Source organism: Psammomys obesus, unplaced genomic scaffold (assembly GCF_907164565.1).
Source record: "Psammomys obesus unplaced genomic scaffold, mPsaObe1.curated_primary_1811, whole genome shotgun sequence".
In the NCBI taxonomy this organism is placed as follows: Eukaryota; Metazoa; Chordata; class Mammalia; order Rodentia; family Muridae; genus Psammomys; species Psammomys obesus.
Window position 1 is genome coordinate 21,952,508 of NW_026590062.1, and position 14,307 is coordinate 21,966,814.

General features: G+C 50.6%; 1 protein-coding gene across 2 annotated transcripts in view; it reads right to left on the reverse strand.

Annotated features, from left to right (window-relative positions):
- The window catches only part of Lat2 (linker for activation of T cells family member 2), a 14,731-nt gene extending 4,895 nt beyond the window's left edge, over positions 1-9,836 (reverse strand). Inside the window, exons 1-8 of one of the 2 annotated variants that reach the window (XM_055606516.1) lie at positions 9,730-9,836; positions 4,434-4,556; positions 3,445-3,484; positions 1,678-1,721; positions 1,485-1,545; positions 1,268-1,299; positions 995-1,030; positions 885-915 (exon numbers count right to left, since the gene is read on the reverse strand). In XM_055606516.1, coding sequence (XP_055462491.1) covers positions 885-915; positions 995-1,030; positions 1,268-1,299; positions 1,485-1,545; positions 1,678-1,721; positions 3,445-3,484; positions 4,434-4,530 — 341 coding nt within the window. In that variant the 5' untranslated portion in view covers positions 4,531-4,556; positions 9,730-9,836. The remainder of the gene's footprint in view (positions 1-884; positions 916-994; positions 1,031-1,267; positions 1,300-1,484; positions 1,546-1,677; positions 1,722-3,444; positions 3,485-4,433; positions 4,557-9,729) is intronic. The other variant, XM_055606517.1, reaches the window with a different exon arrangement.
- Positions 9,837-14,307: the final 4,471 nt, after the last annotated feature.

Sequence of the window (14,307 nt, forward strand, 5' to 3'; positions counted from 1 at the left end):
GTTAGTTAGTTAGTTAGTTAGTTAGTTAGTTAGTTAGTTAGTTAGTTTTTTCGAGGCATGGTTTATCTATTTAGCCTTGGCTATCCTAGACTTGCTTTGTAGACCAGGCTGGCCTTGAACTTGCAGAAATCTAACTGCCTCTGCCTTCCTGAATGCTGGGATTACAGGCTCAAGTTTTTCCTGTTTGTGACATGAGGAGACGCTGATGGGGTAATTTCTTTCTGAGGTATAGCTTCTGCCTCAGCTTCCCGAGTGCTGGGATGGCTGGGGGTGGAGCAGAACTGTGCCTCTACATACTGCTCTCTCTCTGTATATGTATCTATGTATCTCTATCTCCCTCCTTCCTTCCCTTTCTCTTTTAAACCTTGCATTATTTATTGTGTTCTTGTGTGTGCACGTTCGCACATGCACAAAAGAGCCACGACACACATGTGGAGGTCAGAGCTCTCTCCTTCCTTCCACCACGTGGGTCCCCAGGCAATGGAGCTCGGGTCATCAGGCTCCATGCGATGAGCTGGCTCTCTGCCACCCTCCACATTATAGAAACAGCATCTCTGTATCTCATGCTGACCTCAAACTCACCATTTAGATCAGGATGGCTTCCAACTCCTGATCCTCCTTCCGAAATGCTCAGATTGCCACAACACTAGGTTTATATAGACCTGTGCCACCATGTCTGCTTTGTAACTTGCCTTTCACCAGATGGCAGGAAGAGTGCCCACCTGCTACCAGATAATCAGAGCCACGTGCCAGGCCGGACAAGGCCATGGTCACCAGATTCAAGAGCCTACCCAGAGGAGTGTCTTCACAGATAAAGAAGTTTGGAATCAGAGACCCAGAAACAAGGGCATGGGCAGAGGCTAGGCTCAGACATGGCTACTCACACATAAGCAGTATCAGGGTCATGTCTGCTTCCTGGAAGAGGCCAGAGAGGAGAGTCAAAACAAGCTCAGCTCCCAGCTCTGGCCCATTCCCTCCCCCTAGAGCTACCCACCTTTGTAGAAATTCTGGTACCTAGGGGACTCAGGACCTGGAAGAAAGGCTAAGCTAGGCTTACTTCCCTCCAGGTCCTGCCCCAACCCAACCCAGGCTCTTCAGCCCAAGCAAAGGACTGGGGGCTTTGGACCACTACAGCTTTGTGCACAGTCTGCCTCAACTGTGAGTCCATCAACCCCAGCCACAGCTCTCCCTAGAAGGCCTTCCCACACCAGTGCTTGTCCCGCTGTCCCTTCCCCACTCAGGCTTGTTCCTGCCTGGTGTCACTCACCCTCCAGGTGGGAGAACATCAGCTTGTTCTTCCTGCAAGGATGGGGCAGCGGGTGGTGCTGAGCTGGTGCCCTGGGGAGGGGATAGCTCCCCAGAACCTCACAGCCAGCCGTAAGCTCTGCAGCTTAGAGACAGAGTGAGGCCTGGGCCTGGCTCTGCTGGGTGGGATCCCAGGTCCCGGCCCTGTGAGGACCACACACTCTAGAATGCCTTCCTACCTTTCAAATGACTTCTCTGAGGCTGTGTTCCTTAGGGGTCCTGGCCACACCTGCCTGGCCACTTTTGGAGAGAAGAAGGGACAGGGTATTTTCACCCCGTATACCAGGCTGGCCTCAGGGCAAGGGACACAGAAGGGACCTTGACATAGGGAGTCCCAGCCCGAACCAATCCCAGGATGCATCAAGGACTCACAGGAGTAGGTCTGAGACACAGTGCAGCTCTGTTCATTTTCTTGCCTGTGAATACACAAGGGTGAGCTGAGCTGGGCTTTGGCATTCCCCAGGCAAGGATGTAGAGAAAGACCGAGAGACAGAAAAGGACAAGACACACAGAAAAGAGGGCGAGGCTGAGCCTGGGAATGTGTCTGTTTGAACATGCCTGGATTCCCAGCACTCAGGGTGGGAGGAACAATGTGAGTTTGAGGCCAGCTTGGCCTACAAAGTAAGTTCTATGCTAGCCAGTGCATTGGAGTAATCCTGCCTCAAAAGCAAAAAATAAAGTCAACAAGCAAGCTTTAGCCATGGCTCAGGGTGGTCAGAGATGGAAGATTTTGTTTTCAAATCTCACTGTGGTTTTTCAGTTGCAAAAGGAAATGAGAAAGGGTGTGTGTATGTGTGAGTGACAGGGCCTACTGGGGTGTGCGCGTGAGGGCTGTGCTGTGTCTGTGGGCAGTGGATGTGCATGTAACAGGGAGGGGCACAGTATGGTCAGCTGGTTCCCTTTCTCCCTCCCTCTTTCTTTCTTTTCTTTGTTTTGCCATTGGGTCTCACTTTGTAGGCCTGACTGGCCTGGAACTTACTGTGTAGACCAGGCTAGCTTGGAACTCAGAAATCCACCTGTCTCTGCCTCCTGAGTGCTGGGACTAAAGGGGCAGACCATCATGCCTGCCCCTTGCCTTTCTTTTTATATTGGGCATTGAGCTGAGGACCCTGAGCATACTCAGCAAGCACAATACATACCACTGAGCCACACCCAGCCCCTCACTGGGGGACCCTAGGCAGGGGCTTTACAGTTTAGTCAAATTCCCACTTCTAAAATTATTTTTATGTGTATTGGTATTTCGCCCATGTGTATGCCTGCCCACCACACGTATGCCTGGTGCCTGAGGAGGACAGAAGAGGGCATGGATCTCCTGGAACCCGAGTCAAAGACTGTTATGAGCCGGGTATGTTGGTGTACGTTTTTAATCCCAGCACTTGGGAGGCAGAGGCAGGTGGATCTCTATGAGTTCAAGTCAGCCTGATCTACAAAGAGAGTCCAGGGCAGCCAAGACTACACAGAGAAACCCTGTCTCAAAAAAACAAACAGAAAGAAAGATAAAAGACTGTTGTGAGCCATTATGTGGGTTTTGGAGATCAAATCCAGATTTTCTGGAAAAGCAGCCAGTGCCTCAAGGCCTGCCATCTCTCAAGCCCTGCTTTCTTATTTTAAAAAGTTTATTTTATCTGTATTTAGTGTGTCTCTCTCTCTCTCTCTCTCTCTGTGTGTGTGTGTGTGTGTGTGTAGAGGACAGTGTTAAGGAGTCTGTAATATTCTTCCCCTGTGGGTTCCAGGGGGATTGAACTCAGGTTTTCAGGTTTTGTGTCAGTCCCTTTTACTTACATTCTTCAGCCCCCTACTGTTTAAATTTAAGCCAATTTAAATTCCAACAGAAATGCCTTCTGTGGCTCAGGCAGGCTCTGGAATATACGGGGTGACGGGAGGTGCCCAGCCCCTCTTAGGTGTCTCTTAGATTCCACTCTCATCTGCCTGGAGCCCAGGTGTCTGCCCCCACTACCACTGCCCTGTGGCGGCACATTCCCATGGATAGCCCAGCCTCTTTCTCTCCCTCCACTTGAATGCCAGGCAGCCATTAGAGCCTTCTATGCAGCAGGCGTGAGTGAGTGAGGGCAAGGACTGGGTTCCTGAAGGGGATCGCCATCGCAGGGTGCTCAAGTATGACAAGCTGGGGCAACTCACTGGTTCCTCTGCTCGTAGATTTTCCCAGTTTTCTTCACCCCTGCAAGAAGAGAAACAGCATAGCAAGTCTCCCCTAAACTAAGAGGGTGGAATGGAGAAGCGCTGGGATTCTCCAACCCCCTTTGTAACTTCTCCATCCCCCCAACCCCCTTTATAACTCCACCAGGCCCTTGTCAAGTCCCTGTGGCTGCCTGTCATTGAAATGGCTCTTGTCAGTTGGGTGTGTTGACACATGCCTGTGATCCCAGCACTCAGGAAGCTGAGGCCAGAGGGCAGGAACATTTGAGGATAGCCTGGGCTACAGTATGAGACAGTCTGAAAGAGAAAGGATTAAAAGGAAGAAAATGGGTCTGGAGAGATGTCTCAGAGGTTAAGAGTACTGACTGTTCTTCCAGAGGTCCTGAGTTTAATTCCTAGCAACGACATAGTGACTCACAACCATCTGTAATGAGATCTGGTGCCCTCTTCTGGCGTGCAGGCAGAACGCTCTAGAAATAATAGATAGATGATAGATAGATAGATAGATAGATAGATAGATAGATAGATAGATTTTTTTAAAAAGGAAAAAATGAAAGGAAGGAGGAAGGAAGAAGAGAGAAAAGACAGAGGAAAGAGGGGAAGAGAAGAAAAAAAGGAGGAAGAGAAGGAGAGAGCTGGAGTAGGAGGTAAGAAGGAAGAAGGGAGGGAGAGAAGGAAAGGTACTTAATCCCTTTTGAGGGGTGACAATAGCTGGAAATAGAGGGTGCCACAGTAGCCCAGCCTCCCCTTTCTCATATCTAGAGCAACTTCCTGGACTAAGTGACCCCCACGACCTAGCAGAACTGGCCTCTGCTCACACTCACTGTCCTCAGGGGCCATATAGGGGCCACCAGCTGGTTCCTAGGTGCTCATTCTCCTGCCCCTCCCATCACAGCCAGGTCCAGCCCCAGAGGCTCCTGGGACATACTGTCCACAGTACTCCCATCACTCCTTTCCTGTGTGACACTTACCTTGGCGGGCGCATCGGACACACAGCCAGGCTGTGGACCCCAACAGCAGCAGCACTAGTAGTGACAGTGGCCACAGCAGCTCCAGCTCGGTGCTCATGTTGGCTTGGGGAAGGGGCTGTGAAGCTACATTGGAGATGTGTGAGCCAGTGGCTCCAGCTGCTGCCCCAGCCCACCTGTTCGCTTTCTCATCTCTCTCTGGTCCTTGGCTCTAGCAACATCAATGAAATGGCCTTCCCTACTTCTGAATTGAACCAGCTGTGTCTCCCACGTGACCCTAACCAGCATACTGACTACCAGACTACGTGTGCTATAAAGTTGAGAGTATTAGGCAGCACCAAGAAATTGAGTAAAATTCTAAGCACTGTTCCCAATCTACCTGGTCCTGAGAGACAGGCTCCTTACGTCACAGGTGGAGAATTTAAGACTGAGAAAGCCCCCACAGCTGCTTTGTGGAAAAGGAGGATTCAGCACTCAGTCCTGGCCCTCGAATAGGGGCTCACACCTGTAATCCCAGCAACCCTGGAGGCTGAAGCAGGAGGATTTCCACTAGTTTTCAGGACAGCCTGAGACAACCAACATAGTGAGTTTTGGGCTAGCCTGGGCTAAATACTGAGAGCCTGTGTCAGAAACAAAACAGAAATAAGGCAGAGCAGCTGGAGAGAGGGCTCAGCAGTTAAGAGTGCTTGCTGCTCACAGCTCATGACACCTGTAACTCGTGTCAGTAAAATCCAACACCCTTTCTCCCCGAGCATGAGAGGGTAGGCACATGTGCCTGCAAGCGCGCACACGCTCCCTCTCTCCCACCCAAGCCTGTCCTGTTGCTGTATTATCAGTAAACTTGGCTCTGAGGTTGCAGTCGTCCCCAGCCTTCACATGTTCTCAGTGCTGCTTCCATCTCCAGGAAGATAGAGGCGTTTCCTTCCCCCCAGCTCCCAAGAACCCGGATCCTAGCAGCATGGTGGTGGTGGTGCACACCTTTAATCCCAGGGCTTGGGAGGCAGAGGCAGGCAGATCTCTGAGTTGGAGGCCAGCCTGGTCTACAGAGTGAGCTCCAGGACAGCCAGAGCTACACAGAGGAACACTGTCTCAAAACAAAACAAAATGAAACAAACAGCAACAAAAAGCTCCCAGATTCTGCCGTGGTGAGAGCCGCAGGGTCCCAGTCAGTGAGGAGGAAACCCTGACACAGTGTACTTCAGGGACTGGGCCCCAGCTGAAGGATAGGGCTTGAGGTCCTTCAGAGTGAGGCTGGTCCTGTGAGAGACAAAAGAGGTGGGGCTGTGGAGAAGGATGTCTGGAGTGAGGAGGCTGTGAGTCCCCAGGTAGCCCAGGGCCACGTCCAAGGCAGTGGTTGTCCCAGCCTTGGTGAAGCCACATGCAATCTGGTGAGTGGAGGTTTAGCCCTCTCTAATAAGCTGTCACAGTTACGAGACTCAGCTCCATACCATGGGCAAGAGAAACAGTTGAGGGAACCAGTCCTGTGTGAGGCACACGTGGAATGTGGATGACCAAGTGGCCACTCTGTCTGCAGCTGGTCCCACCTCAAGCTAGAGAAGGAGTGGCTCAGCTGTAGAGCTCCCGCCTAGAATCCCCCAGTGAGGGGCTGGGATGTGGCATAGCTGTTAGAGCTCCTGCCTTGAATCCCCCAGTGAGGGGCTGGGGTGTGGCTCAGTAAGAGAGCACCTGCCTAGAATTCCCCCAGCTAGGGGTCAAGGGGTGTGGCCCTTGGTTAGGACATTGATTCTGTCTACCAAAGAGACCCATAAACTGAGCATAGGGCACATGCATGCAACTCCAGCACAGTGGTTCTCAACCTGTGGGTCTGTGGGTCGCAACCTCCTTGGGGGATCAACAGGGGTTACATATCAGATATCCTGCATATCAAATATTTCCATTACGATTCATAACAGTAACTAAGTGATAGTTATGAAATAGCAACAAAAATGATTTTATGCTGGGGGGGGTCACCACAACATGAGAAACTGCATTAAAGGGTTGCAGTATTAGGAAGGTTGAGAACCGCTGCTCTAGCCTTTCAAGAAACAGAAGCCAGGAAGACTAGGAGATCAAGGCAAGCTCTGCGTACAAAGCACAATGCTATCTATATATTTGAAAAAGGAGAGGGACACACACATACATATATGTAGAGAGAGAGGGACAGAGAGGAGGAAGGGGAGGAAATACGGGTGAATAATAGAGGGTAGGGAGAGGAGAATCAAATCCTGGTGTCTCCTGTACACCTGTAATTCTAGCACTTAGGAGGCAGAGGCAGATCACTTCAAGGTCATCCTTGGCAACATAATAGCCAGTTTGGGCTACAAGACACTTGTCTCAAAGGGGGGAAAAAAGAACAGGGGAAGTCTTGGGCATAGTGAACAGGCAGGCTACATATAACTCAGCACTTGCCCAGGTTAGCCCACTTATGACACCCCCCCAAAAAAAAGCAAGCTTGGCATTCAAGGTCCCAGGAGCTAGCCTGCTGACTTCCGTTTCCCAGGCCTTAAGAAGAAGGATCTTCCTCCATCTGAGAGGCCTTGGCTACCAGAGAGCACTCTTGGTACTGGAGCTTTTGTACAGGGATGAGCAGGACTCCAGAAGCCCTCAGGCTGAGACAGTATTTGTCAGGGTCGCCTATAAACTCTAACCCGTCACACGGGGGAAATAACAAATGTCCTTTGAGTCTGTCACATGAGGCCTGTCATGGAGATGATGAATGTAAGAGTAGGGTCAGCCATGTGACACTTGTCATAGTCACAGTTCTTAGTCATGTGACATGGGAAGAGACTATCAGTGGCCTGCAGCAAAGACCAAGGGGATGTACTCTCCTGCTTGGTGACATCTAGAAGCGCATTCCCTCGGACTCCAGGAGTCTTGAGGGAAGGGCTTGGTGATGGGCTGTGGGAGCTAAGGAAGTGGATATGCCAGGCCTAGTGGTGCTGTGGTAATCCTAGCTGCTCAGGAGGCAGAGGCAGGCATATTGCACATTTCAAGGTCAACCTGGGCTATATTGCAAGTTCAAAGTCCCTGAGACCCTGTCTTAAAACATAAAAAGGCCTAGGGGCATGGTTAAGACATTTGCTTAGAGTCTCCCAATGATGGACTAGGCTCGTGGCTTAGTGGAGAGCAGCTACCTAGAGTCACCCAGAGGGATATGCCCAAGTTTAACCTAGCAAGGGGAAGGCCGTGGCTCCATTCCCAGCAGGGGGTTGGGGGGCAGAATGGGAGGTGGGGCTGGAGAGATGGCTCAGAGATCAAGAGCATGGACTGCTCTCTCAGAGGACCTGGGTTTGATTCTCAGTACCCACATCTCACAACCATCTGTAATTCCAGTTCCAAGAGATCCAATCCTCTCTCAGTCTTTGTGGGCACCAGGCATGCAAACAAAGCACTCATATATATATATATATTATACACTTTGTTTTTGAGACAGCGAGTCACTGTGTAGCCCTGGTGGTTCTGAAACTCACTGTGTAGACCAGGCTGGCTGGCCTCTGCCTCCCAAGTGCTGGGATTATAGGGGTGTGCCATCATGTTCCAATTTACATGAATGTTTAGATTTTAAAAAGGTTGCTGGAGAGCGGTGTCTCCCTCAGTGGTAGGATGCGCGTGCTCCCCTAGAGGACCCCCACTCACACTCGGTAAGCAAACCTGGTATTCATTGGGCCACCACACTATCCCACCCACACTGAAGGAAGGGCATGAAATCAGAAGGGGATTCGTCGGCAAGGGGGCAGGGATTGGTGGAAATGGGGAGGACAAGAGAAGTGACTGGGGGTGAAAATGATCAAGATGCATCTCCTACACCCATGGAAATGTCTAGTCTATTATGAATAATTTGTACCGGTAAACAGACTGAATGGGGGGCTGGTGAGATAGCTCTCAGTTAAAGGTGCTTGCCTCCAAGCCTGATGGCCTGAATCTGACTCCCCAGGACCCACGTGGTGGGGAGAACTAACTCCTCCAAGTTCTCTGACCTATGCTGTGGCGCAGGCACATCCATCCACACATACAATGAAGAATATATCAAAGTATTGAAAAACAAGTCGAGAGCAGGCATGAGTGCACGGGGTACTTCCTGGATAGGGTCTGGGGATTGCTTCTCAGGTGGGAGATCCCCCCGAGCCCCACTGCTTTCTTCCGAGGGAGCAGACTGGAGGTTCTGAGAGGCACATCCTGTGTGTGAAGAAGATGGAAATCCAGAGCAGGCCCAGTGAACTCCCTCCATCTCACCTGATGCTCGCTAGGACAGCAGGCAGGCTGAGTGTGGAGGGAGGACTGTGGGTCTGCAGGCAGGGCAACCCAGCAGTTGCAGAAGGCCCCAAGGGGCCAGAGCAGGGCTAGCTGTGGGTGTGGGGGGGACTGCCACAGCCCTGTTGCTCTGTGGGCCAAAATAGCTCAAAGGGAAGTGGGCAGTTTTCAAATGAACAAGGCTTGCTTCTGAGCCTCCAGCCTCAATGGCCGTGAGCGATCGCTCTGCAATCAACTGTCCACTGTTGAGAAACCAGAGGCCCTAACAGTCAGCTTGGATGAGGAATGCATCCAGTCTCACTGACCTGGGATGACTCTACTCCTGGGGTGCTACTCCGGGACTGTGGTCTTAGCTGAGTAACTTTTCCGTGGTTTGTTCCCTTAAAACAGGGTCTCACCGTGGAGTACAGGCTGGCTTTGAACGCACTGCCCTTCCACTTCAGCATTCCTAGAGCCATGATTACAGGAGTGGAGACCAGGCCAGGCAGGTTGTGTGTGTGTGTAGAGGGGGCGGGGGAGGTATGCCTATGTGCAGAGGTCTGGCAGGCCCTGTCTCTGGCCAACCTGGACCACCCATTCGCAGAGCCAGAACCAAGGAGCTACCAACTCTACAGGGGTTATCCCTCAGACGGTACAAGCTGGCTCAGGCTTCAGTAGATTTTTGGGGACAGTGACTTCCTCCTGGCTGGGGCAGGGCCTGGGCACAGTTCCCTAGAACATCCCAGATTCATCCACAGGCCTGTGTCATTAGCCAACCCTTCACAGATGAAACTGAGCTCATCTCTGGCTTTTGGCTGGCTCTCCCCAGTCACTGGTAGTGACAGAACCACCCTAGGGCTTCTTGGGAGTCTCGCAGACTGGGAGTTTGGAAAGACAATGATAGGTAGGTAGATGCCTAAATCCCCTGAAGGCAGGCTTTCCTTGCGGGTCACAGTGCCAGGCCAGGGTAGGAGGTATCACGTGTCCCGGCCTCCACTCAGTCTACAGCTAAGGGTCTTGTGGGGTGTAGGACACCTGCTCAAGCTGAGCACCCCTGGGAAAAACTTACCTGAGAGTGGGGCCTCCTCACCATGGCCATCCCATCCTGTGCCTGAACACCTGCTCAAGCCGATACCAACAGCACAAACTCTGGCGGGCAGTAGGCGAGGCAGTTGTTTCCTGTCACCACTGAATCATCCCTCTACATCCGCCGTGGCCGGACTGCTAGGCTGCTTAGTGACAAAGGGGGTGGAGCAGAGACAGAAAAAGATAGACAAGAGCATGGTGGTGCAGGTCTTTAAATGCAGGCAGATCTCTTGTGAGTTTGAGGCTAGCTTGGTTTATCTAGTGAGCTCCAGCCAGGACACAGAAAGACCCTATTAGAAATTCAGAAATAAAGAGAGTGAGAGAGAGAGAGAGCACAAATGAGAGAGAGAGAGAGAGAGAGAGAGAGAGAGAGAGAGAGAAAGGAGACAGGGAAAGAAAGAGAGAGAAAGGTTAGGCAAGATGGCTCACTTTTCACTGAGCCTAACAACTTGGGTTCTATCACCAAGAACCACATACGGAGAGAACTGGTACCTGCTAGTTGTCCTCTGATGTACACACACACACACAGGCATATGCACTGCACGGGTGCACACACACATGCATGGGGGTAGAGTGGTGATAAAAAAGAAAACAGAAACAGGAGAAATGGGAAGTGAGAGATGGGTACGGAAAGAACAAAAGCCAGGGCTCACACACAGCACACACCAAACTGAATGCACAGACACAGGTCATATGGAGCATGGAGAAGGGAGGCCACCCAGTGAGGGGTAGGGAGGAGAGTCACCCAAGAGTTCACATGGACACACAGAAGTGGAGAGGACAGATGGGAAGTTGTGTAGGAGGGACACACAAAAACAGGTCAGGAGAGGATAAAAAAAGAGACCCAGCTATACAGACACACTGACAACCAGAGGCAAGAGGAAGCTAGAGTCTTGCCAGCAACCAGAGATTTGAGAGTGGGGATATGAGGCAAGGAGACAAGAGTAGTCTAATCCCATAGGACAGACACCAAACGGCAGATAGCAAAGGACCAGTGTGTCAAAGACAGCTGGATAGAGAGCAAAGCTGCCTCTTTGTGTGTGTGCACGCGCGCGTGCGGTGGATGACTGTAGAGGCCAGAAATCCTCCTTGATGTCTTTGAGTCAGGGTTTCTCTATGTAGCCTTGACTGTCCTGGAACTTGCTCTGTAGACCAGGCTGGCCTCAAACTGAGATCCATGCACTGACATGCTGGCTCCGTGTCACCTACGTTTAAAAAACAAAACTGCCTGTCTTTACTTTAGTTTTTTGTAGGTGTGAGGGCACATGTATCACCAAGCAATGTGGAAGTCAGAAGAGAACTGGGAGTTGGTTCTTATTCTACCATGTGGGTTCTAGGGATAGAACTCTGTGTCTTGGTGGAACCCACTGAGACATCTTCCAGCCCACCTCAAGGCTTTATTATTTCAATTTGGGTCTCACTATGTAGTTCTGGCTGGCCTGGGAATCAGAGAGCCACCTGTTTCTTAAATGCTGGGACCATACCCAATTCCCACCTTAATTTCTCTTTCACTGGCCTGAGACTCGCCAAGTAGCTTAGGCTGGCTGGTCCTGCAAGCTCCAGATAGCCATATTTCAATGTCCTCAGTGCTCAGATCACTGGTGTTCATGCCCAGCTTTCCTATGAGTGTTGGGGAGCCAAGCTTGGGTCCTTTGGCTTCTGAGAGCTTTACCAACTGAGCCATGCCCCAACCTCCCTGGGGTTCAGAGGCCAGCAGGCACCACTGCCTCAAGTGAGAAGGATCAATGACCTGTCTACCTCAGTGCACCCTGGAACTTGGAACTATCCCACCTGCTGAGGACATCAAAGCCTGAGGGGAGATGGTCCTACCCTGCAATCTGCTGCTGCCACCCTGTGGGAAAGCAAAGTAGCACAGGCAGTTCAGAAGCTGGCCCCACCTGGACCCTGGGACTACTGAAGCCAGCTCCATTAGAAATCTGTACCAGGCAGACAGTTCACTTGGTTCCTAAGACTTTTTCTTTTCTATGGGGTCAGGTGGGGAGGTAGAGAACCCCTAAAGGAAATGCTAGTATTCATGGCAGGGCTCCTTCCCTCATTTTGGGAACAATTGAGCATCCATCCTTGATTGCTGGCATAGCCACTCGTTCTATGCCCTCCTTAGGGCACCTGCATATAAATGCACAATTAACCAACACCACCAAAACCGGCACAGGGGCTGGGGATGCTTCTCAATTGGTGCTTGCTTGTCTAGGTTCCACCTCCAACAAGGCACAGCTGATGTAGGGGAAGGCTTCTAATTTCTCATTTTAAGACTCTCTTTAACTATGCAGTCCAGGATGGGCCTTGAACTTGCAACCATTCTGCCTCCGTCTTTGGAATAGCTAGAATTATTGAATAATGCCAGCATGTATGTCTGTGCAATCCTTGTTTGCCTGGTTCATGGAAACCAGAGGATAACCAGATCCCCTGGAACTGAATCAAGTTAAGACTGCTGAGCCACCTTGTAGGTGCAGAAGAACAGGTGCTGACGAACCAGCTCTTTAGTTCCAAACCTCTTGTTCAGGCTGACTTTCACTCTTAAGATCTGCCTCCCTCTACCTCCCCGAGTGCTGGAATTAAAAGCCCATGCCTCCATGCACAGCTTTAGTGTTGAGCGTGTTCTTTTATTTCAACAGTGTAACTAACATGAGACTTCTACCAATCCCAAGGACCCTTGGTGCTATTCTGGGCATAGGACCCTCTCCTGACTCCCTTCAGAGGGACAAGCTGGGATAGTCATTGCTCTGCCAATCACTTCTTGCATCTCCCAGGGAACCCTGACTAATTAGGGTCCAATAGACCACCACAGAGCTACTGATCACAAAAAACATTTGCTTTCAAGTATCTAATGTTTCAGATAGTTAAGGACGCAGCAAATTTAGATACAGCAAGGCCTGAGGAGGCTGTAGTCAATTTTCCCTTTTTTGTTTCCCAAATTAAATTCACAGTTTATGTGGACACATATGGAGGTCAGAGTAGAGAAGCCATTTCTTTCAAGCATGTGAGTTCTAGGGATTGAACTCAGGTCTTAAGGCATGCATCAAATGTCCTTACCTGCTAAGTCACCTCACTGTCTTGTCTTCAACTCTGTGGGTCACCTTCATGAAAAAGCTGCTGCTCCTTAAGAGGATCTGGTGTCCCAATCCCAGTACCACATAAGAGCTCCCAACTAGCTGTTAACTCCAGCTCCAGGAGAGGCAACACCCTCTTCCGACCACTCCGTGGGGAAAATGCTCATGCACACGGTGCAAACACACTCACTCAGGCAAAACGCTCACACACAACTAACTCTTCAGTCAGAGACAAGACAGCTTAGTGATTAGAGCACCGGCTGCTCCTGTACAGGACTTGGGTTTGATCCCAAGCACCTACAGGACAGCTCACAAGTCTCCGTAACTCCGGGTCCAACAGAGCCAGTTCCTTCCTTTGGCCCTCACCAGCCCTGAGTGCATGTGGTACAAACACAGGAGAGAAAAGGTCCAAAATTCTAGCCACAGTGGGCACCCACACCCACCTGCTGTCAGCATCGCCAAGATCCAGACTCTGGGGAGACAATCTAGCCTAATGAAATGAATCCCAAAGGAAGTACATTTGAGCATGCTGACTTGTTCTGTGAAACCAGTCCAGGAACACCAGAGGCTGGGGTGTGGCTCATCTGTAGTGTTTTCACATAGCATATAGGTTTTGTGTTCAATTCCTAAGACCAAACAATACAAATTTCCCACAAAAGCAGAGAAAACTAGTAACCATCTGTCTGACCTCATCTCAGGAACATCAATGTAGATGGTTTAAACACTGTGAAAAAGATCCTTTTTATTTGGGCATTTTGCTAGCATCACAGCTACCCTCACAGGTGACTCCTGGAGGCACACAGGCAGTAAGCTGGTGAACATCTTTGTAAGTTTCTTCACTTTTGAGATGTTTCATTATGTAGGCCACGCTAGTCTTGAATTCAAGAGCTCTGCCTCCTGTGCTGGGACTAAGGTGCTTACTACGACCGTATATATATATTTTTTAATGTATTAGGGCATTTTTACCTGCACATGCATTTGGACCTGATGATGGCAGTCAGAAGACTCCAGAGGTCCTGGGACTGGAGGTATACATGTTTGTCAACTCCCATTTGGGCACTGGGAATAAAATCTATGTTCTCCAGCATAGCAGCTGGTACCCTTAACTCGTGAGCCATCTCTAGTCCCTCATAAAATACAGGGTCACTGAACCAGAGCTCACATACTTGGGCTAGACTGGGCGGCCAGCAAGACCTAGGTATCTTCCTGTCTGTCTCCCCAGCGCTTGAGATCACGGGTGTGCAATGTGTTTTACACGGATGCTGGAGATGCTCACACAATAAACACTGTCCTTTAGGTGCCAAACTCCACCTTCTTCTGAGATTCCGAGGATCAGGCTTCTGCAAAGTAGGCCATCCAATACACCATAGAATGCAGCCATGAGACAGCACACTCAGTGGGGGACAGGGCTTGCCTAGCAGGATCACGAACCACGGTTTGACCCTCTGAACGGCTAAAAAGCTGCTGGGCCCCTGCCATTTGAATCACTT